The sequence below is a fragment of the Muscardinus avellanarius genome (assembly GCF_963383645.1).
Source record: "Muscardinus avellanarius genome assembly, chromosome: 10".
Taxonomy (NCBI): Eukaryota; Metazoa; Chordata; class Mammalia; order Rodentia; family Gliridae; genus Muscardinus; species Muscardinus avellanarius.
The window spans coordinates 111,130,006-111,153,772 of record NC_137796.1 but is presented as its reverse complement, the minus strand read 5'-3'; the positions used below and the strand labels follow the sequence as shown (position 1 = coordinate 111,153,772).

Here is a 23,767-nt window from a genome sequence, read left to right as displayed (position 1 = left end):
TATTTGGAAATGGGGTCTCACTGAGTTGCAAAGGGTCTAAGTACCTGAGGCTGTCTATGAACCATGGTCCTCCTGTCTCTGCCTCCCAAATGCTGGGATTACAAGCGTGCGCCACCATGCCCGGCTTTATTCTTTTTTTTTTTTTTTTTTGCGGGTCTGGGGATGGAACCCAGGGGCATTTGACCTCCGAGCTACACCCCCTGCCTTATTTTTTGTTCTTTATTTTGAAACCGGGTCTCACTGAGTTGCAGAGGGCCTCACTAAGTAGCTGAGGCCGTCCCCGAACCGCGATCTTCCAGGTCTCAGCCTCCTGAATGCTGGGATTACAAGTATGCGCCACCACGCCCGGCTTATTCTTCATTTTGAAATAGGGTCTCACTAAGTTACAGAGGGCCTCACAAGTTGCTGAGGCTGTCCTTGAACCTGTGATCCTCCCATCTCAGTCTCCCAGATTCTGGGATTACAAGTGTACACCACCACGACTGGCTAGAGAGATGTGTGTGTGTGTGTGTGTGTGTGTGTGTGTGTGTGTGTGTGTTACTGGGGGTTGAACCCAGGGGCATTCTACCTCTGAGCTATACTCCCAGCCTTATTTTTTATTCTTTATTTTGAAACAGGGTGTCCCTGAGTTGCAGAGGCCTCACTACGTAGCTGAGGCTGTCCGCGAACCGCGATCCTCTGGTCTCGGCCTCCCGAGTGCTGGGGTTACACGCGCCCCACGCTGGGCCTGGCTGGGAATTTCGTAGTTCGACTCAGAGGTCGAAGAGCTCAGCAGCTAGACAGGAAAGGACGCGGTAACCCAGAGATTAGCGTGGCCGGAAGCAGCCACCATAGCCAGGCCTGAGGGTCAAGGTCAGCAGGTGGCGACCCTACACATCGGGGTGATTGCGGGGCCCTGGCGCGGGTGGCGCTGGTGGAGATGCCCCGACAGTAGCTGCAAGAACCCTGGCTCTTCCTCCAGGCTTCTATGGTGTCTCCCATTGGCCAGTTTCAGCTGGAGCCACTATGATGCAGAACTATCTGAAGGATAAAGTAGCTGGTCTGCAGGGACACGTGGGTGGGGTGCTGGCTCCCAAGGCATGACCCGGCTCCGGAGCAGTTCCTAGAGCGACGGCTCCTCTGGGCAGAGGAGGGCGTGCCTCAGCTCTGGGCCGGCCCGCCTGGGCTCTAGTCCTGGGCCTCTCACTTAATGCCTGAGGCCACCGTCTCCCAGGGCCAGAGCAGGGATGGTGGTGACACCTGAAAGGGAGGCCTTTAGGTTACTGAGGGGAGGCCGGGCTGACGTCATAGGCTCTCGTCCCCGGCTCGGGCTCCAGGTCAAGGACCAGTGAGGTAGCGCCGGGCAGGCCCCGCGGCGCCCGCGTGGCGTGCTGCGCGCGCTCCCTCTTTTGTCTCTCTGTCTCTCGTTCTGTACAGGGGTCTCTGTGTTGCTCATTGTCTGTGTCAACTGTTGCTTTCGTAAGTTTGAAGCTTGGATTTTCAGAAATTTTGTATTTTTACATTATTTTAAACTTTAAAAAAAAAGTGCAGTCAGGTATGGTGGTGTACACCTGTATTTTCAGTACTTGGGAGGCTGAGACAGGAGGATTGTAGGTTCAAACCAACCTCTGCTACTTAGTGAGGCCCTTTGCAACTCAGCAAGACCCTGTTTCAAAACAAAGAACAACACACAAAAAAAATAGGGCTGGGGGTGTAGCTCAGAGGTAGAATGCCCCTGGGTTCAATCCTCAGTACTACAAATAAATAAATAAATACATACATACATAGCCAGATGTGGTGCATGCTTGTAATCCCAGCATTTGGGAGGCTGAGACTGGAGGATCAAAGTTCGAGGACAGCCTCACCTACTATTTAGTGAGGTCCTCTGCAACTCGGTGAGACCCTGTTTCAAAATAATAAAAAATAGGGCTAAAGCTGGGCGTGGTGGCGTACACTTGTAATCCCAGCATTTGGGAGGCTGAGGCAGGAGGATCATGGTTCGCAGACAGTGTCAGCTACTCAATGAGACCCTATTTCAAAATAAAGAATAAAGCTGGGCGTGGGGCACACGCTTGTAATCCCAGCATTTGGGAGGCTGAGACTGGAGGATCGCGGTTTGCGGACAGCCTCAGCTACTTAGTGAGGCCCTCTGCAACTCAGTGAGACCCGGTTTCAAAATAAAGAGTAAAAAATAGGGCAGGAGGTGTAGCTCAGAGGTTGAATGCCCCAGGGTTCCATCCCCAGACCCGCAAAAAAAAAAAAAAAAAAAAAAAAAAAATAGGGCTGGGGGCATTGCTTAGAGGTAGAATTCCCAGTACCACACAACAACAACAACAACAACAACAACAACAACAACAACAACAACAACAATAGAGCTAGGGGTGTCGCTCAAAAGTAGAATGCCCGGTTCCATTCTTAGTACCACAAAAAATAAATAATAAAAAAAAATAGGCAGGGGGTATAGCTCGGAGGTAGAATGCTCCTGGGTTCCATCCCTGATACCACACTAAAAATAAATAAATAAATAAATAAATAAATAAATAAATAAATAGAAAATAGGGCTGGTGGTGTAGCTCAAAGGTAGATGACTCTGGTTCAATTTCTAGTACCACGAAAATAAGTAAGTAAATAAATCAGTCAGTCACCGGTTAAATTTTACCATGAAGACTATAGAAAATCTTAGGGAGAGCTGGGCGTGGTGGCAGTACACGCTTGTAATCCCCGTGCTTGGGAGGCCGAGACAGGAAAATCTCGTAAGTTCGAAGCCAGCCATGCTGGTTTAAGAGACCCTGTTTCCAAATTTAAAAAAATATAAAAAATAGGTCTGGGAGTGTAGCCCAGCGGTAGAAGGGCTGCCAGGAACCCCAGTACTGGAAAGGAAAAAAAAGAAAAAAGAAAATCTTAGGGAGAAACATCGCCACCCTGTGGTCATCTGGAGTATTGCTACTGAGGATTTCAACTGTATGGATTAGGCTAAAGAGCCAGCTCTGGCCTGGCCCATAGCACCAAGCACTACCAAGCACTACCTGGGACCAGAAAACCCCAGGCAAGTCCTTGGGCATCTGAGCGGAGACAGTGGAGCCCAACTGCCTGCCTCTTCAACCGCAGGCATATCAGATTTCTGTCCTCACCTGTCAATTGGGTCAATAAGAACAGTTGATTTAGCTGGCGTGGTGGCGCACGCTTGTAATCCCCGCGCTTGGGAGGCTGAGACTGGAGGATGGTGCGGGTTCAAAGCCAGCTTCAGCTGGCTTAAGAGACCCTGTTTCCAAATAAAATATAAAAAAGGTCTGGGAGTGTAGCCCAGAGGTAGAAGACCCCTGGGTTCCATCCCCAGTACCACCAAAAAAAAAAAAAGAACAGTTGATTCATAGCCAGGCATGGTGGTGGCGCACACCTGTAATCCTAGCACTTAGGAGGCTGATTTGGGAGGATGACAGGTTTATAGCCATTCTCAGCAATTTAGGCCCTCCGCAATTTAGTGAGCCTATGTTTCAAAATAAAAGAATTCAATAGAGCCGGGCGTGGTGGCACACACTTACATAATCCCAGCATTCGGGAGGCTGAGACCAGAGGATCGTGGTTCGGGGCCAGCCTCAGTGACTTAGTGAGGCCCTCTGCAACTCAGTGAGACCCAGTTTCAAAATAAAGAATAAAAAAATCAGGCTAGGGGTGTAGCTCTGAGGTCAAATGCCCCTGGGTTCCATCCCCAGTACCACCAAAAAAAAGAAATAGAATACAGTAAGGCTGGGGTTGTAGCTTAGAGGTAGACTGTCCCTGGGTTCAATCCCCAGCCCCCCAAAAAGTGGTCTACTCATGAGCTTGAGGTTCAATGGTAGAGGGCAAGGGACCCTGTGACAGACAAGTCTCCATGGATGGAAACTCGGTTATAGTACATCAGTCATCTGACAGCCCCAGCGCATAGTGTGCAGATGGGAAGGGTGAGGTTTTTTTTTTTTTGGTGGTACTGGGGTTCCTGGAAGCCCTTCTACCTCCGGGCTACACTCCCAGACCTACTTTTACATTTTTATTTTGGAAACAGGGTCTCCTAAGCCAGCGCGCGCGGCTGGCTTCGAACCTCCGCGATCCTCCTGTTTCTGCCTCCCCAAGCGCGGGGATTACAAGCGTGCGCCACCACGCCCAGCAAGGGTGAGGTTTGGGTACATCCCAAGTTGCTTGAAGAGGAACCAGGCCAGGGCCTCCAGTTCCATCAGGAGTCCCTACCTCAACGCCCCCAAGCCCCAAGCCCCATCCCAGGTCTGTACTCCAGAGCCCTAGCCCCAAGGGCCTTCCTCTGCTGACTGGGGTTTTGCCTCTTCTCTCAGGACAGAGCCCCTGGACTCCCAGGTTCCTGACCAGGGAGGAGGAGGAGGAGGCACCTGTTTGACCAAAGAGCTGAGTGTGGGCGGAGGGCCGCCGCAGCTGTCAATCCCGAGATGCCCCTGCCGGAGCCCAGGGAGCAGGAGGGCGAAAGCGTGGAGGCCGGCCAGGAGCCAGCCCCCGAGGCGTGCACAGATGTCATCCTGGTAGACCCCGAGAAGCCCCAGGACTTCAACCTGATTCTGCTGACAGTCTCCGACGAGGATGGGGATGGGGTGGGCTCCAAGCCAGTGGAAGTGCACTGTGTTGTGTCCCTGGAGACCTCTGACCCGACAGCCCTGGCAGGCACCCTCCAGATCCTTCCAGCCGAGGGAGAGCAGCCGCCACCACTGCCACCGCCACCACCACCGAAAGCGAAGCCACGCCCGCGGGCCCCAGTGCCACCACACCTGCGGGGCCCGGTGCAGAAACGCAGCAGGCTGGACACAGGTGAGCCCTCCTTGGCCCCGCCACTGCGGGCCCGCGTGCTGAGACGCAGCCTGCGCACTGTGCTTCCCAGGGTGGTGTGCTTGAGTGTCCTGCCTGGCTTCCCGCAGCACCTCCTGGTCTCTAACTCTGTCCTGGCTGGGGTGCCCATCGGGCAGCACCATCCCTGTGCAGTGTAGCACCACCTGGGCACCTGACCTTCCTGAGCTCATGGGGACTGCAATGATGTGCAGAATTCCTTAGATTCCTCAGAAGTAGCCTTGACTTGGGAGGCTGAGACAGGAAGATCTCAGGTTCACAGCCAGCCTCAACTTCTTAGGTCCTTAGTGAGACCCTGTTTCAAAATAAAAATATAAAATAGGACTGGGGGTGTAGCTCAGAGTTACATTGCCCCTAGGTTTAGTCCCCAGTTCAAAAACAAAAACAATAAACAATAAAAAAAACAAAAGAAACAAGCCGGGCGTGGTGGCGCACACTTGTAATCCCAGTATTTGGGAGGCTGAGACCAGAGGATTGCAGTTTGCGGACAGCCTCAGCTACTTAGTGAGGCCCTCTGCAACTCAGTGAGACCCGGTTTCAAAATAAAGAATAAAAAATAGGGCAGCAGTGTATTTCGGAGGTCAAATGCCCCTGAGTTCCATCCTCAGACTCTAAAAAACAAAAACAAAAAGAAACAGCTTGAAAGTCTGGGCTTGCCAGGTATGGTGATGCACACCTGTGATCCCAATAATCCGGAGGCTGAGACAGGAGGATCACAGGTTCAAGGACAGCCTCAGCAACGTAGGGAGACTCTCAGAAACCTAGTGAGGCCCTGTTTCAAAACCAGAAAGATTTTAAAAAGGAGCTAGGAGCTGGACATGGTGGTGCAGACTCCTAATCCCAGTACTTGGGAGGCTGAGACAGGATCACACAGGTTTGCAGCCAGCCTCAGCTACTTAGTGAGGCTCTCAGCAACTTGGTGCGACCCTGTTTCCAAATGTAATATAAAATAGGTCTGGGAGTGTGGCCCGGAGGTAGAAAGCCCCTGGGTTCCACCCCCAGCACTACAAAAAAAGGAAGGCTAGGGGTGTAGTTCAAATGTAGAATACTCTCGAGTTCAATCTCTAGAGGAAGGAAGGAGGGAAGGAAGGAAGGAAAGAAGGAAGGAAGGAAGGAAGGAAGGAATGAATGAATTGGCGAGCTGGACATGGAGGTGCACGCCTATAATCCCAGTATTTGAGAGGTTAAGACAGGAGGATCATAGGTTCAAGGACAGCCTCAGTAAGTAGTCAGACTATCATCAACCTAGCAAGACCCTGTTTCCAAATAAGAAATAAAATCAGGCTGGGGGTGTAGTTCCAAGGTAGAACATTTTAAGTAAGTCTGGGCCTCGTGCCTGGCAGGCACCTCATCTGGCGCCCCCGCCCCCGCTAGGGCTCTCCTGTAATCTCCAGCACCTAATCCAGCCTCCCTGCCCCCAGCCCCCACGCAGCCCCTGGAGTTCCTGAGGACCCCGTTCGGGGGCCGCCTCCTGGTGCTCGAGTCCTTTCTGTACAAGCAGGAGAAGGCCGTGGGGGACAAGGTGTACTGGAAGTGCCGTCAGCATGCGGGGCTGGGCTGCCGGGGCCGGGCCATCACCCGTGGCCTGCGGGCCACCGTGATGCGCGACCACTGCCACCCGCCCGACCAGGAGGGCCTGGAGGCCCGGCGCCAGAAGGAGAAGTTGCCCGGCCCAGTCCTGCCAGAGGGCCAGGAGGACCCCCAGGCTCCTGAGGGCCCTGGGGGCCCTGTGCAGGAGCCCCCGGAGGAGGTGAGCCTATGGCCGTGCCCGGAGGAGCCCGAGCCCACCCCTGTGCAGGTACAGAGCCAGCCAGCCCTGGAGGAGCAGAGAGTGACCCGACCCCTGCTGAGCCTGCCCTTCAAGAAACGGCAAAAGATGGGGATGGGTAAGTACGCCTCCACCCCCACACCTCCACTGGGGTAGGAACCACAGGTCCTTTCACGCCGAAACAGAAATGTGGGGTCCTGGACATTTTTTTCAAAATGTGCTCAAAAGAAAAAAAAACAGTGCTTGAAGGAAACCCAAAAAAATGTCCCATAAGCATCAAGCTCCTGGGTAGTCCTACTGCTTCTGGACTGGCCGTTCTTTTGGGACTGGGGGTGTGGGGGGGTCTTCCCAGAATTTCCCATTGCAGCAGGGCCTGGCACGGGGCCCTGACCTGGGACTCTTATCAGGCTGCCATGATTCTGGTGTTAAGTATGGGCAGGCGTCAAGTAAGAGCCCTGGGCATTGGCACCCAGGGCCAAATCCCAGCCCCACCTGATGTTGGCCCTTTAGCCCCGGAAAATGCGCTTCAATTCCGAAGTAGCCTGGGGCGCCGCAGAGCCGCGCTCGGCAGCTCGGCACCGGTCCAGCTAGCCGGGGCTGGGTGAGAGGTAGCTGGGGGTTTGGGTGGTCATTTTTATTACCAGTAATTAGGAGGTGGGCCTGCATTCGGGAAGGCCCAAGTATCTCCTGACCCAGAAAGGACTTAGGATTTCAGGCTCCTGCAGCACTGGGCAGGGGGTGAGAGCTTTTCACAGTGGTAACTTTCAGTACCACTGGAGTTTTACAGCCCCCTGTGCATGTATTATTCAAAGAGCAAATTAAAAATTTAAAGAAATTCCTAAAAAATAGAAATACAAAATAAAAATGAGCCAGGCATGGAGGCGCATGCTTTAACCCCAGCACTCGGGGGGCAGAGACCAGAAGATTAGGGTTCTGACCTCGGCTACCTGGTGAGGCTTTCGCAACTGAGACCTGTTTCAAAAATAAAAGGTTGGCAGCCTCGGCTGCTTAGTGAGGCTCTCAGTAACTTAGTGAGACCCTGTTTCCAAAAAAATTATAAAAAATGGGTCTGGGAGTATAGCCCGGAGGTAGAAAGCCTCTGGGTTCCACCCCCAGTACCACCAAAAAATAAAAAATAAAAAAATAAAAGATTGGGCGGAGATGTAGCTCAGTGGCAAAGCGCCTGCTTTGCAGGTGTGGCGCTCTTGGTTGGGTTCCTGGTTCCAAAAAGACAAAAAAATAAAAAAAGCCAAGCATGGTGGTGCAAGCTTGTAAACCCAGCATTTGGAGGCAGAGACCGGAGGATTGCGGTTTGTGGACAGCCTCAGCTACTTAGTGAGGCCCTCTGCAACTCAGTGAGACCCGGTTTCAAAATAAAGAATAAAAAATAGGGCAGGGGGTGTAGCTTGGAGGTCGAATGGCCCTGGGTTCCATCCCCAGACCCGGAAAAAAAAATTTTTTTTTAAAGACAAAAGAACCCCTTTAAAAATAAAAGACTAAAAAAATAGGGCTGGGGTGTACCTCAGAGTTAAAATGTGCCTGGGTTCCATTCCCAGTACCACAAAAAATAAAAAAATAAATAAAAATGAGCCAGGAATGGTGGCCCACGCTTGTAATACCAGTACTTGGGAGGCTGACATGGGAAGATGGCGGGAGGTTCATGCCAGCCTCAGCTACTTAGCGAGGCCCTCTGCAACTCAGGGAGACCCTGTTTCAAAATAAAACATAAAAAAACGGCTAGGGTATAGCTCTGAGGTAGAACGCCCCTGGGCTCCATCCCCAGCACCAAAACCCCAAGCAAAACAAAATAATAAAAAAAATAAGGCTGGGAGTGTAGCTTGGGCGTAGAATGCCCCTGGATTCTATCCCCAGTACCTTAAAAAATAAATTAAATTAAAATGTGGCTAAGAAGGACCGGGGACTTGGGCTGGAGCCTGGCCCGCCGCGAGGGGCCCAGGTGGACCCCGCCCCACCGGCCCCAGCGTCAGCCCCCTCCCCTCCCAGGCCTGTCCTGGGGCGCCCCTCCGCGCCTGGCGCCCTCGCTGGAGTTCCTGAAGACGTGCTACGGCGGCAGCTTCCTGGTGCACCAGTCCTTCCTCTACAAGCGCGAGAAGGCGGTGGGGGACCGCGTGTACTGGACGTGCCGCGACCACGCGCTGCACGGCTGCCGCAGCCGCGCCATCACGCAGGGCCAGCGCGTGACGGTGATGCGCGGCCACTGCCACCCGCCCGACCGCGAGGGCCTGGAGGCGCGCCGCCAGCAGGAGAAGGCGCTGCGGGCGCCGCGGCCCGGCCCGGGGGGCTGCGAGGGCGCGCCGCGCGCCGTCGAGGGGGGCGCCCCGGACCCCGGCCCGGCCCGGCCCCGGCGGCGAGCCAGGCCCAAGGAGCGCGCGCCCGCCCCGCGCGGCCCGGAGGAGGACGCCGCGCTCGGTGAGTGCCCGGGCGGCCACGCCCACCGGGAGGCCACGCCCACCGGACACGCCCCGACCCGGCCGTCACGCCCACCCCTGCCCGCCACGCCCACCCCTGCCCCTATGCTCCGGCCGCCACGCCCACCCCTGCCCGCCACGCCCCCTGCCCCTAGGCTCCGGCCGCCACGCCCCCTGAACGCCACGCCCACCCCTGCCCCATGCCACGCCCCCACCCGACCGCCACGCCTCCCCCAGGCCCCGAGTTCCTGCGGACGCCCCTGGGGGGCAGCTTCCTGGTCTACGAGTCCTTCCTGTACCGGCGGGAGAAGGCGGCGGGCGACAAGGTGTACTGGACGTGCCGGGACCAGGCGCGCATGGGCTGCCGCAGCCGCGCCATCACCCAGGGCCAGCGGGTGACCGTCATGCGCGGCCACTGCCACCCGCCCGACCTGTTGGGACTGGAGACTATGAGGCAGCGCGAGAGGCGGCCCGGGCCCGCCCAGTGGGAGAGCCCAGGTACTGCCCAGGCCCTCCCCAGGCCCGACCGCCGCCTTCCCTCCGCCCGGGGACGTTCTAGACCGGTGTCCTCAGCCGTGTCCCCTCACACCTGCCCCGCGCAGTACAGCCTCCTGGGGAGTCCTCAATCCTGAGGCGCCTGCTCCCCTCCCTCCCCCTCCGTAGTGCCCGTAGGAGAGTTTGCACCAGGCTCTCACCCTTACAGTGGAGCAGACACACATAACCGCAGGCGCCGAGCCCCTCCCGCAGCGCAGGAGCTGACCGGAGGTGAAACTGACCCGGAATCCAGGTGTCCGCTCGGCTTTCCCCATAGACACTGCGCCGCGACACAGCTGGGCTCTGTGTCTCAGCCTCTCCAGCAGGTCACCCCAACAGTGCCTGGTTTGCTAGGGTTTGCAGTGCTAGGGCGGAACCCAGGGCTTCTGAGCCCCGCCCGCCGGGCACGGTGTTTCCATCCTTCCATCCTAGGGCCCGCAGCATAAGCATTCCTGGCCTTGTCTGGCCGAGAAAAGCTGTCCTGCCCAGACTTTCATGCTCCCCAGGCTCCTAGGCTTCTGAGTCCTGGGGTTTCGGGGGTTTTTTCTTTTTCTTTCTTTCTTTCTTTTTTTTTTTTCTTTTTTTTTTTCCCAGTACTGGGGATGAAACCCAGAGGTGTTCTACCTCTGAGCTACACCCCCAGCCCTATTTTTTATTCTTTGTTTTGAAACAGGGCCTCACTGGGTTGCAAAAGGCCTCACAAAGTAGTAGCTCTGCGAACCCAGATCCTCCTTTCTCAGCCTCCCAAACGCTGGGGTTATAGGTGTGCGCCACCCACCACGCGGGGCTCCTGTTTCTTAAACTGTGTTCCTGCGATTGCTCGATTGCTCGGCATCCCAGTGCCCTGTCGCGGTGGTTTCCAGCAGAGGCGCACCTGTTGCACAGCTCCTTTTGTCTTTGCTGTCGAGCCCCGTGGCAGCTGAGCTGGGAGCGTCCTGCAGTCCATTTCCTTCCCTGTCCAGCTCTGTTCTTTGTGGTCCAGCAGCTACTTTACTTACTTGCCTGGTTTTCTATCGCTGTTTCCTTCCTTCGCTCTCCCTTCCTGATCACTCAGTACACCGCAGCACCTCTCCCCGTGGTGGCCTCCGGCCCTGCTGCAGCCGGCCAGCACCCCCAGTCCCCTTTGCCAGACCTGCGTCTCCTTCCCTTGTTTTGTGGTGGGGAAGGCCCCTCCTGAGCCAGCAGCCGGGGCAGGACCAGGAGAGGGAGCCCGGGCAGTGGCAGCTCAGCGGGCTGGGCGATGCAGGGTCTGTGTGCTGGGCTCGAGGGCCACGCCTGTGAGCAGGGGATGCGGGGGCACGGGGTGGGGTCTCACTCAGGGGCCCTGCTGCTCTTGGCTCTGAAGACAGGACTCTTCCTCCCTCTCCCCAGGGCCTGGGCTGCGGCCACTCCTCCCTCATGGTCTTCCCTCTCTGCCTTCCCCTAGATGCTCCCGAGTTCCTGAAGACGCCCCTGGGGGGCAGCTTCCTGGTCTACGAGTCCTTCCTGTACCGGCGGGAGAAGGCGGCCGGTGACAAGGTGTACTGGACGTGCCGGGACCAGGCGCGCATGAACTGCCGCAGCCGCGCCATCACCCAGGGCCAGCGGGTGATGGTCATGCGCAGGCACTGCCACCCGCCCGACATGGCGGGCCTGCAGGCTCTGCGGCAGCGGGAGCACCTGCCCAACCTTACCCACTGGGAAGGCCCAGGTGCGGGCGCCGGGCGTGCGGCCCTGGGCTCCGAGCTCTGCCCCGCGGCGCTGGCTCCAGCCTGGGACTGGCTGTGGGCGGGAGAAATGGCTGAGACCTCCAGGAAAAGGGCAGTGGGGGCGGGGTGGCATTATCTGCACCCAGAGACCCCCGTCCCCTCCGGGCCTCCCGCTGCGGCCCCTGTTCTGTTCCCACTTCCTTTTCTCTGGCCGCTGCACCCTAACATCACGTGACTTTTGGATCATTTTCTTTAATGTCTAAGTCAGCTTGGTTGCCAGGTGGCTGAGGAGTGGGGGACAGGAGCTGGGAGGCCCCTGGGGGACCCCTAGGCCAGCCCCGCCTCTGCCCAGGGACACGGCAGCAAGTGTGAGTCCGAGAGGCCACTCAGGGCTGGGGAGCCCTGGGAAGGGACGCCACACCGCGCTCACGGTGTCAGGGCCCGAGGGCAGACTGAAGGGCGAGCACAGGCGCCTGCCTGAGGCCCGCATGTCCAGCTGGGGCTGGCCAGGGCCACACCTGACTGGCGCTTTCCCCTGCAGAGCCCCTGGAGCCCCTGGAGTTCCTGAGGACTTCCCTGGGAGGCAGGTTCCTGGTGTACGAGTCCTTCCTGTACAGGAAGGAGAAGGCTGCGGGCGAGAAGGTGTACTGGATGTGCCGGGACCAGGCCCGGCTGGGCTGCCGCAGCCGCGCCATCACCCAGGGCCGCCGGGTGATGGTCATGCGCAGGCACTGCCACCCGCCCGACCTGGCGGGCCTCGAGGCCCTGCGGCAGCGGGAGCGGCTCCCCAACCCTGCCCCGCAGGAGGACGCAGGTACGCCGGAGCTGGCGGCCAGGCGGCCTCGGAGCGCCCACCAGCCTTTCTGCCTCACTAGAGACTTCATCTCTCCTCTTCTCCTGACGCTGAAACCACACCTCCATCTGTCCTGTCCTTAAAAGTAGCTCCCATTTCAGCTATTATTTCTCTCTCTCTCTCTCTCTCTCTCTCTCTCTCTCTCTCTCTCTCTTTTTTTTTTTTTTTTGCAGTACTGGGGATTGAACAAGGCATTCGACCTCCGAGCTACACCCCCTGCCCTATTTTTTAGTCTTTATTTGGAAACAGGGTCTCACCGAGTTGCAGAGGGCCTCACTAAGTAGCTGAGGCTGTCCGCGAACCACGATCCTCCTGTCTCAGCCTCCCGAATGCTGGGATGATAAGTGCGCGCCCATGTCCGGCTTGCGAGTTTTATTCATTGACTGATTTTGGTCCTGGGAAGTGAACCCAGGGCATCCTAACTTTGACCTATACCTTCATTCTTTATCTTTTTTATTTTGAAATAGAGTCTTGCTAAGTTGCTGAGGTTGGCCTTGAACCTACAATCCTCTCAGCCTCCAGGTACTTGAATTACAAGTGTGAGCTACTACACCTGGCTGCAGTAGTCTATATTTTTCATTAGATCTTCAAAAGAGATAATGAAAGCCGGGCGTGGTGACGCACGCTTGTAATCCCAGCATTCGGGAGGCTGAGACCTGGAGGATCGCGGTTCGCGGACAGCCTCAGCTACTTAGTGAGGCCCTCTGCAACTCAGTGAGACTCGGTTTCAAAATAAAGAATAAAAAATAGGGCAGGGGGTGTAGCCCGGAGGTCAAATGCCCCTGGGTTCCATCCCCAGACCCGCAAAAAAAAAAAAAAAAAAAAAAAAAAAAGAGATAATGACCTTTAAAAAGTTAAGGCACGCCGGGCGTGGTGGCGCACACTTGTAATCCCCGCGCTTGGGAGGCAGAGACAGGAGGCTGGTGCTGGTTCAAAGCCAGCCTCGCTGGCTTAAGAGACCCTGTTTCCAAATAAAAAAATATAAAAGAGGTCTGGGAGTGTAGCCCTGAGGTAGAAGGGCTTCCAGGAACCCCGGTACCACCAAAATAAATAAATAAATAAGTTAAGTTAAGGCACTTAGAATAAAAGGAAGAGCTGTGCAGCTCAGAGGCAGAATGCCCTTGGGTTCCACCTTCAGTACTGCAAAGAAAAAAAAAAGAATAAGAAATAGGGCTGGGGGTGTAGCTCGAAGGTAGAATGCCTTGGGTTCTATTCCAAGTGCTGCAAAATAAATAAATAAATACCCAAAAGATGCTTGATCTCTGTTTGAAGGCAGATGTCCGTGAGGAAGCCACAGTTTGCCTAAAACAGACATGGCAAAGCCGGCAGATACCCTGGAACGACGCATCTCTCCTGCCCTCTAGTGGCCCCCAGTTCTTTGGGCGACAGGCTAGAGCCCTGAGGGTCCCACGCAGCTCTGCCCTGGTGCTGGAGTGGGATGAGGGAAGCCTCGAACTCCCTGTGACTCCCTCTGCCACTTTTCTGCTTTCCTTTATCCTTCAGGCCTCAGGATGATCATTAACCAATGTGTTATTGGTTCAACTTCCGCAGGAAAATAATTTTTTGGTGTGGTACTGGGGTTGAACCCAGTGGTGTTGGACCTCCAAACTTTGCCCTAAGCCCCATTTTATTTTTTATTTTGTTGAAACGGTCTCATCAGGCGTGATGTTGCACACTTGTAATCCCAACACTTAGGAGACTGAGACAGGAGGATCCCAGGTTCAAGGCCAGCCTCAGCAATTTAGTGAGGCCCAAATAAAAAATAAAATAGGGTTGGTGGTGTAGTGCAGAGGTAGATTGCCCCTGGGTTCCATACTCAGAGCCAAAAGAAACACGGTCCCATTAAGTTGCAGAGGGCCTCAGTAAGTTACTACAGGTGACCTCAAACCTGTGGTCCTCCTGTTTCAGCCTCCCAAGTGCTGGGATTACAGGCCTGCACCATCACACCTGGTTAGGAAAATAATTCTAATTCATATTTTCCATTTTGTTTTTCAGAAGAGACAAACCTGCCTGACGATCAACTGTGCTTCAACACCTGCTCTCCCGAGAGCCAGCCAATTTGTGGGTAATGTATTAGTTCTCTGATGCTGTGCTTAAGTCACCCCAAAACTTGGGCCTCATAGCTTGTGTGGGTCAAGACTGAGAAGCCAGGTGCAGTGGTGCATGCCTTAGGACTAGGGAGACTGAGACAGGAGGATTGTAGGCTCCAGGTCAGCCTCGGCAATTTAGTAAGATCTTTAGCAGCTTAGTGAGAACTAAATTAAAAAAAAAAAAAAATGCTGGGCCTGGTGGCGCATGCTTGTAATCCCAGCATTTGGGAGGCTGAGACCGGAGGATTGCGGTTCACGGACAGTATCAGCTACTTATGGAGACCCTGTTTCAAAAATAAAAAAGAAGGCCGGGCGTGGTGGCGCACGCTTGTAATCCCCACGCTTGGAAGGCGGAGACAGGAGGATCACGCAGGTTCGAAGCCAGACACGCTGGCTTAAGATACCCTGTTTCCAAATTTAAAAAAAAAGTATAAAGTAGGTCTGGGAGTGTAGCCCGGAGGTAGAAGGGCTTCCAGGAACCCCAATACCACCGATAAATAAATAAATAAATAAAATAGACTAAAAAATATTGTTGGGGATGTAACTTGGAGGTACAATGCCCTTGGGTTCCATCCTTAGTACTGGGGGGGAAAAAATTAAAGGGCTGGGGTATAAATCGGGTAGAATGCCCCTGAGTTCAACCCCTAGTTCCAACACATAGATAAGAAGTTGCTGTGCGTCTATGATCCGAGTACTTGGGAGACCGACAGGAGGATCACAAATCCAAACCCAGCCTCAGCACTTAGTGAGACTCTGTCTCCAAATAAAATAGAAAAAGGGTTGGGGCCGGGCGTGGTGGCGCACGCTTGTAATCCCTGCGCTTGGGAGGCTGAGACAGGAGGATCGCACAGGTTCGAAGCCAACCTCAGCTACTTAGTGAGGCTCTCAGCAACTTAGTGAGACCCTGTTCCCAAATAAAATAGAAAATAGGTCTGGGAGGATAGCCCGGAGGTAGAAAGCCCCTGGGTTCCACCCCCAGTACCACCAAAAAAAAAAAAAAAAAAAGTGTTGGGTATGTAGTTCAGTATCAGAATATCCCTAAATTCCATTTCTAGTACCACCGAAAATAAAAATAAATTAAAAAAGAAGCTGTAGCAGCAGCAGCTGAGCACAGAGGGAAACACTTACATCCTAGCAGCTGAGGAGGCTGAGGCAAAAGGCTGGAGAGTTTAAGGCCAGCCTTGGAAGCTGAAACTTACTATCTCAAAATGAAAAGTAAGAAGGGCCGGGATACAGCTCAGTGGTAGGGTGCCCCTGGGTTCATCCCCAGTTGCTAATCTGAGCCTGTCTGTCTGTCAGTATTCATCTCTGTCTGTCTGTCTGTCTCTCACACACACAGATCCTGCACTCTGGGCTGGGCACACCTGTTGGCGGTAGAGTGCTGGCTAGTGTGTTTGAGGCCCTAGGTAGGCGTATATGATCTAGCCGATGGTTATCTCTAGAAAAAAACATTTCAGGAATCCGTAACTTTCTTTGTTATCCACTTGCACCACGTTGGGATCTTTTAACACCTGGCGTTTCTTCACAATCAGGAACACTGAAGAGAGAAACCTGGACGGTGAGTCCCCGTGAGGACCCCTCGGAGGCAGCGGAGGGCCCTGCGCCCGCCGCACGGCGCCCACGTGCTTCCTCGCCACGCAGGCGTCTCCCATCCACGCAGATCCACTCGGCAAACTTTCACTCTTGCAAAGGCCTTCAGGCTCCCTCAGAGGCCTCCTGCGAGGAGAGCTTGGTGGCAGACGCCGCCGTGCCAGTGCCTTGGCGTGGCTGGGGAGGTGGCTGCGCTGCCTTCCTGACCTTTGGAAGCGCTAGGGCAGCGTCGTTGTCGTGTTCCGCACCCAAGCTGCAGGCGCCCATCGCCCATTCGTCCTCAGAGTGCGCGGCTTTGCCAAAGACCCTGCTTGAGCTCAGCGAGCCTGGAGCCGGGCGTGTGGGAGGGGCCCGCCGCAACCCCCCCACCCCCGCCAACGCAGGCCATGGGGGGACGGGCCTTCCTAGGCCACCTGCCGCCTACAGGTCAAGCAGAGGCCTTGCTCCACCTCCCGCGGCCCTGGCAGCTCCAGGGCTGCTCCACCTGGCTTCCCGCGGGCACCCAAGGCCCGATGAGACTTAGATGGCTGGTGGCGGGGTGCGGCCCCGCCTGCTGGGAAGCTCAGGGTCTGAGGCCTCTGAGGAGGGGTACCCCACACCCACGGGGGTCTGCAGAGCCCTGCGTGCCAACAAGGCTGCGCCCTGGACATCCCTGTCCCCGCGCTGTCACAGAGTCCTGGCAAGCTGGCCATGGCGCGCGGGCCCGCTGTGCGACAGTGACAGGCCAGCACCCGCTGGGCCGCTGCTCATGCTTCCCTCAGTAAACACCATTTTAGGCTCGCTGTGCCTGCCTGCGGTGTGTTCACGTCCCGCTGTGATGACGTCACCGTGGAGCCTCGCAGCCTTCAGTGCCGCGGGTTTGGGCAGGCAGTTCCTGGGGAGACCCTCACACACACCTGGGCAGCGATGGCCACCTGGCCCAGAGGTGCCCCGGACCAAGAGCACGCGGGAGGAGCTCAGGAGGGGCTGAGGGGATCTGCTCTGGCCTTCTCCAGGCCCCGAAGGAGCAGGTCACCGGGCTGGGAGAGGCTTGATTCTTCGCTGCCACCCTGGGCCCGATCCTCCGAGTACAGCCTTGCATGAGCTGGGGCAGGCGGGAGGGGCAGTGGCACCCCGCACACCCTGGCTCCCTTCCGGACAGGTGACTCCCCATTTGTCATCCTGACCCGCACCTGACTGTGACTGCCGGCTGCCCTGGGCCCCCCAACCAGACCCGCCACCAGTTAACATGGTCCAGTGAACTGGGTACAGGGCACATGCCTATAATCCCAGGATTTGAGAGGCGAGACAGGAGGATCACAGCTTCAAAGCCAGTCTCTGCAACTTAGTAAGATCCAGTTTCAAAATATAAATAAAAAGGACTAGGGGGGCAGGCGTGGTGGCACATGCTTGGAAGACTAAGACAGGAGGATTTTGATACACCAATACCCTCAGCTACTTAGGCTCTTTGCAACGCAGACCCCGTTTCAAAATAAAGAACAAAAAAATAGAGCTAGGGGTGTAGCTAAGAGGTAAAATGTCCCTGGGTTCAATTCCCAGCACCAACAAATTAATAAAATGCAAATCTCATCACACTGCACCTGTTCCAGGAGCCCTTGCCCTGGTTCTGTGTCAGACGACTTGGCTTAAGCAAGGGCCAGAAGAGGATTCCCTGGGATAGACGGGAAGGACAGGGCATCACAGGCTGCCCAGCCCCTGATCACGGTTGCCTTCCGGTACCTCCTTCCAGTGCTCCCTCTGCCTCCCCGGCCACTAGATGCCCAGCTCCCCAGAGAGATGTCCAATTTCCCAGGACGCAAACTAGCCTCCTATTCCCATCCCAGAGTCCCAGGGAAAGGACTGCCAGGTAAATAGGCCCAGCTGCCCAGGGACCTGCCGAGGAGGAGGCTATCAGGGCTGCCTTTGGGCTGATCCAGCTCCCCTTACCCTGCCCACAAGAACCCCACCTCACGCTGCCCTCAGTCCTGCCCACCTCTGTGCCGCCCAGCACACATTATTGCTGTTAAACAAATGACCACAAACTTAGTGGCTTAAAATGCCCGCTTGTGGCCTGCCAGTCGGGAACCAGGGGCCCCAGGCTACAGTCGGGTGGCAGCCGGGGCAGCTCATCTAGGCCCCAGGTCCTCTCCTACACTCGCCTGTGGACAGTGCGTTTCCACGCGCTGTGGAACTCAGGGCTACTTGCTTCTGGGCAGCTAGAGAACCATCTAGACTTCAGACTCAAAGGCTCCCTGACCAAGCGTCAGGCTGCCCACGCGCATGCTCCTCCACACCTCCTATGGTTTTGTTTTTTTCCCTAACTCCGGCCTAGACCTATTTTATACTTTATTTGGAAACAGGGTCTCACTATGTTACTGACAGCCTCACTAAGTAGCCGAGGCTGACTTTGAACCTGTGCGATCCTCCTGTCTCAGCCTCCCAAGCTAATCACAAGCGTGCACCACCACGCCAGGCTTATGTTTTTAATTGATTTGTTTTATGGTACTGAAAATTGAACCCAGGGGCCTTCTACCTCTGAGCTATTCCCCCAGCCCTATTTTATTTCTTATTTGGAAACAGTGTCTAAGTTGCAAAGGGCCTCCCTAATTTGCTGAGGCTTATTGTCAACCTGTGATTCTCCTGTCTCAACTTCCAAGTACTGAGATTTACTTACTTCTTTCTTTCTTTCTCTCTCTCTCTCTTTCTTTCTTTCTTTCTTTCTTTCTTTCTTTCTTTCTTTCTTTCTTTCTTTCTTCTTTCTTTTGTGGTATTGGGGATGGAACCCAGGGCATCCACCTCCAAGCTACACCCCCAGCTTTATTTTTTTATTCTTTATTTTGAAATAGGTCTCACTAAGTTGCGGAGGGCCTCACTAAGTAGCTGAGGCTGTCCGCGAACCACGATCCTCCTGTCTCAGCCCCCCAAATGCTGGGATTATGAGCGTGTGCCACCACGCCCCGTAAGTACTGAGATTTCAAGTGTGTACCACCACGCCTGGCTTTTTTTTTTTTTTTTTAAGATGGCGTCTCACTCCCAGTGCTTGGGAGGCTTGAGACAGGAGGATTGCACAGGTTCGAAGCCAGCCTCAGCTACTTAGTGAAGTTCTCAGCAACTTAGTGAGACCTTGTTTCCAAATAAAGTATAAAATAGGTCTGGGGGTATAGCCCGGAACTCTGGGCTCAGGGATCCTCCTGCCTCAGCTCCCCCAAGAGCCGAAACTGCAGATATGTGCTACTGCGCTCAATCCTTTTTTTCTTTTTTTTTTTGGGAGGCGGGTACTGGAGTTTGAATCCAGGGCATTCTACCTCCAAGCTATACCCTCAGCCCTTTATTTTCTTTTTTTCTTTTTTTGGTACTGAGGGTGGAACCCAGGGGCTTTTCTACCTCCGGGCTATACCCCCAGACCTATTTTATACTTTATTTGGAAACAGGGTCTCACTAAGTTGCTGAGAGCCTAAATAGCGAGGCTGGCTTTGAACCTGTACGATCCTCCTGTCTCAGCCTACTAAGCACTCAGCCCTTTTTACTTATTTATTTTTTATACATTATATTATTATTATTATTATTATTATTATTATTATTATTATTATTGCAGTACTTAGGATTGAACCCAGGGGTTTTCTACCTCTATGCTATACCCCATAGCTCTATTTTTTATTCTTTATTTTGATAGGATTGAACCCAGGGGCTTTCTACCTCTATGCTATACCCCATAGCTCTATTTTTTATTCTTTATTTTGAAACAGGATCTCACTAAGTTGCAGAGGGCCTCACTAAATAGCTAGGCTGGCCACGAACCTGCAATCATCTTGCCTCAGCTTCCCAAGTACCGGGGATACAAGCGTGTACCACCATATCTGGCCCATTTTATTTATTTTGAGATAGGATTGCATTAGGTTGCTAAGGCTGGCCTCAAACCTATGATCCTCCAGTCTCAGACTTCCAAATACCGGAATTAAGGTGGACCCAGCCCCTCCTCCCTTTTGATTAACTCAGCAACTGATTAGAGACCTTAAATACATCCGCAAAAAAACATTCACCATTGCCACATAACATATAACACGAGAGACATCTGGTATACTCAGGGGTCCGTCCATATCCCCTGGGGGGGCACTCGCAGAGCATGTGGATGCCTAGGGCAGGAATCTTGGAAACTGTCTTAGAATTCTGCCTGCCACAGCCCCAAACCAACTTGCCTTACACATTTGCCCTCCCAGACCCAGGAAGGGCTGAGCCTCAGGAGCCCCACGCCCAGGAAGGAGTGGGGGGCTGGCCTGGAAGGCCCCCTAGCTTTGTGCCCACGAGCCAGTGACCCCACACATGCTGGCCAAGGCAGTTGAGGAGCTGTGGGGGTCCCGAGTGGACCTCTGCATGGCCCTGGGGAGAGGTCAGGCTGTGCGAGGAAGGGGTGCATTGTCCTGGGATGCCAGAGATCCGTGGGCGACAGCCCTACCTGCTCAGCCGTGCCTGGCCTCCCCCCTGCCCGCTCTGCCACTCGCCAGGCCAAGGTGTTTGCTCCCAGCGCTCCTTTGGGTCACCCTGTCACCCCCACAGACAAGGGTACTGCTAAGGGAAGGGGTAACAGGACCCCTGCTACCTTGGGGTGAAGTCAGGGCCATGGGCGGGGAGCAGCCACTTCCGCAGGTGCTGCTCCGCCATCATCCCTGACACCTAGGGGCCAGGATGCAGGTCCCCATGGATTCACCCAGTACGGAGCCCACATTAGCAGGTGTTGTTATTTATTTATTTATTTATTTTTGGTTGGTTGGTTTTTCGGTACTGGTGATGGAACCCAGGGGCATTCTACCTCCGAGCTCCACCCCCAGCCCTATTTTCTATTTATTTTGAAACAGGGTCTCACTGAGTTTCAAAGGGCCTCACTAAGTAGCTAGGCTGTCCTTGAAACCCATCCTCCTGTCTCAGCCTCCTGAATGCTGGGATTACAAGTGTGTGCCACCAGGCCTGGCTTCAGGGGGCCGTCGGGAGATGGCGAGGAGGTGCTGGGCTCTGCAGAGGTGTCTGCAGCTGTCCCTCCTCTGGGCTACGGATGGAGACCAGCTGCAAGCCCTTCCCAGGGTGGTGCTGCCTCAGCCCTGGGTTGTAAGGAGGGCAGCAGCTGGCCCCAGGGTGCCATGAGCAGGAGCATGGTGGGGCAGGAGGAGGCACCTTCTTGAGGTGATGATCACAGGTTCAAGGCCAGCCTCAAGGCCAGACTTAGCAACTTAGCGAGACCCTGTTTTTTGTTTGTTTGTTTTTATGGGACTGAGGATGGAATCCAGGGGCATTCTACCTCTGAGCTATACCCTCAGCCCTATTTTTTATTCATTATTTTGAAATAGGGTTTTACTGAGTTGCTAAAGGGCCTCACTAAGTAGCTGAGGCTGGCCGTGATACTGTGATCCTCCTGTCTCAGCCTCCCAAACACTCGAATTACAAGTGTGCACCACCACACCTGGCCCCGCAGCCCTTTTGTAATTATTACTTTCTTTAGAAACAGAGTCTTGCCAGGCATGGTGGCGCACACTTGTAATCCCTGCTTAGGAGGCGAAGACAGGAGGATCCCGCAGGTTCGAAGCCAGCCACGCTGGTTTAAGAGACCCTGTTTCCAAATAAAAATATAAAATAGGTTGGGAGGTGTAGCCTGGAGGTAGAAGGGTTCCATCCCCAGTACCACCAAGAAAGAAAGAAAGAGAGAAAGAAAGAAAGAAAGGAAGAAAGAAAGAAAGAAAGAAAGAAAGAAAGAAAGAGGAAGGAAGGAAGAAACAGGGTCTCAAGCGGGGCGTGGTGGCGCACACTTGGTTTGTAATCCCAGCATTCCGTAGGCTGACAGGAGGATTGCAGTTCATGGACAGCCTCAGCTACTTAGTGAGGCCCTCTGCAACTTAGTGAGACTCTATTTCAAAATAAACAATAAAAAATGGGGGGGGGGGCGGGTGTGGTGGCGCACGCTTGTAATCCCCGCGCTAGGAAGGCGGAGACAGGAGGATCGCGCTAGTTCGAAGCCAGCCCGCTGGTTTATGAGACCCTGTTTCCAAATAAAAAAGTATAAAATGGGTCTGGGAGTGTAGCCCAGAGGTTGAAGGGTTACCAGGAACCCTAGTTCCACACCAAAAAAATAGGGGGGGTGTAGCTCAGAGGTAGAATCCCCAATGGTTCCATCCCTAGTACCGCAAAAGCCGGGCATGGTGGTGTAGGCTTTTAATCCCAGCATTTGGGAGACTGAGACTGGAGGATTGTGGTTTGTGGCCAGCCTCAGCTACTTAGTGAGGCCCTTTACAACTCAGTAAGACCCTGTTTCAAAATAAATAAGAAAACAAATATGGCTGGGGTTTCACTTGGAGGTAGAATGCCCCTGGCTTCCATCCCCTGAACCACACACACACACACAGTGGGGAGGTGCTGGGGAGCTCAGGTAGAACGCCTGCCTGCTCCCCTTCCTTGGGGGTCTGTTGGGTCAAAGACCGGGCTCCTCCCCGACTTTCCACCATCTCCCCAATGGACCTGGCAAGTCCGGCATCACATGGCCCAAAGGAAGGGAGGGCAAAACCCACCTGGCCGGAGACCCTTCCCTACCCACCCCTGCCCAAGACCGCTGGAGGCAGACCCTAGGCTAACCCCGGCCCCTCCTTGTCCTGTCTCCTCGCTGTGAACCAGGCTGGTGGAGACCCTGCTCCAAAAGCTTTAGCTCACACCAGGGGCAGGGTAGCGGCCTCGGGACTATCAAGTGGAGGCAGGCGGGGGTGGTGAACCCACAGGTCCCTGTGCAGTCAGGGACCCCAGAAGGGCAAGCGATGGGCGCAGCCTAGCTCCCAGTTTACAAATTGTACGGAGCAATGGAATCCTGGCTCCAACACTCAATAGCTGGGGGCACCGCCAGACGCCAAGGGCCTCTAAGCCCCAGCCTGAGGGTCTGCAGAATGGGGAGATGCAAATATCCAACACACTTCCTCCCTCCACCCTTGGGAGCGCAGACAGGCTGCTGCTTGCAGCAGGCTGAGGGCCTAAGGCTGAGAAAGGGCGGGAGGTGTGCGGGCCACCGAGGCTCTTCCTAGTTCTTGAAGATTCCATTGGGGACCTGAGACGGGAGCTTGCAGCAGGGACACTCCACCCCGAGCTCAGTGCCCCGCACGAACCCTCTCGCTCTCCCTCTCCCAGCTGCCCCCTTTGCTGGAGACAGGACTGGGCGGACCAGACCCGGCAGTGGACATCCCTTTAGGCCCACAGTCCTGCCTGGGGGCTTCCTCTGCCAGCTGTCACATGATCCCCTTTCGGCACAGGGGATCACTGTCACTGCCCCCACTTCACCCCTTCCTGCATGCTGGCCTTGGCCATGGCCCCGGGGCCCTCCCTGGCTCTCGGGCAGCTGGGGTGGTCAGTGCAGGAGGACCTCAGCCCCCCGCAGTCCCCGCAGTCCGAGCGCCTGGAGAAGGCGGGAGGGGGGGGGCTGGCCTGCATATCAGCACCATCTCCTTCCATGAGCCCCATCAGTGCCCCGCCCAGTCTTCAGGTGAGACCCTAAGTGCGAGATCCCACCTGGGCCTCCCGGAGTCCTCACAGGCCCCCACCCACAACCTTGCTTCTCTGTCTGCTCTGGACTCTCCCCGTGCAGGGGGCCCGGTCTGAATGAACAGGACTGGAAGGGCGTCCTGGGCCCCACAGCCTTGGGGGCCCTGGTGCACCCGGGAGGGAACCAGCTGGACTGATGGGACAAGGGGTCTGGGCGAGACCCGCTGCTGGGGGGGGGGCAGGCCCCCAGCTCCCTCCCCTGCCCCCGCCCTCCCACGCACCTGCGCTGGCCTCCCCCCAAGCCCTGGGGGCAGCGGGCAGGCAGCGCTGGGAGATCAGAGGACTCGGAGGAGTCGGGCCCAGGGGGAGGGGGCGGGGAATTTCCCCCCACGCTTGCCCGGGCCTGCTCCCCTCCCCCTCCCCCGCCAGGTGGGGGGCACTGCTGGGGAATTCCACCACACGGGAAGGCTGCGGAGAGCCTGGGCCGGGGTCCTCCTAGCGAGGAG

The 23,767-nt window shown here is 55.3% G+C and overlaps 1 protein-coding gene across 1 annotated transcript in view; it reads left to right on the top strand.

Moving 5' to 3' along the window:
• FLYWCH1 (FLYWCH-type zinc finger 1) overlaps positions 1-13,498 on the top strand; it is a gene marked incomplete at both ends in the record, with an annotated part of 31,149 nt that extends 17,651 nt beyond the window's left edge. The window contains 7 exons of the mRNA XM_080703985.1: positions 4,436-4,788; positions 6,219-6,710; positions 8,597-9,022; positions 9,259-9,519; positions 10,982-11,245; positions 11,785-12,057; positions 13,461-13,498. Of these exons, the coding sequence (XP_080560111.1) occupies positions 4,436-4,788; positions 6,219-6,710; positions 8,597-9,022; positions 9,259-9,519; positions 10,982-11,245; positions 11,785-12,057; positions 13,461-13,498 (2,107 nt within the window). The remainder of the gene's footprint in view (positions 1-4,435; positions 4,789-6,218; positions 6,711-8,596; positions 9,023-9,258; positions 9,520-10,981; positions 11,246-11,784; positions 12,058-13,460) is intronic.
• Positions 13,499-23,767: the final 10,269 nt, after the last annotated feature.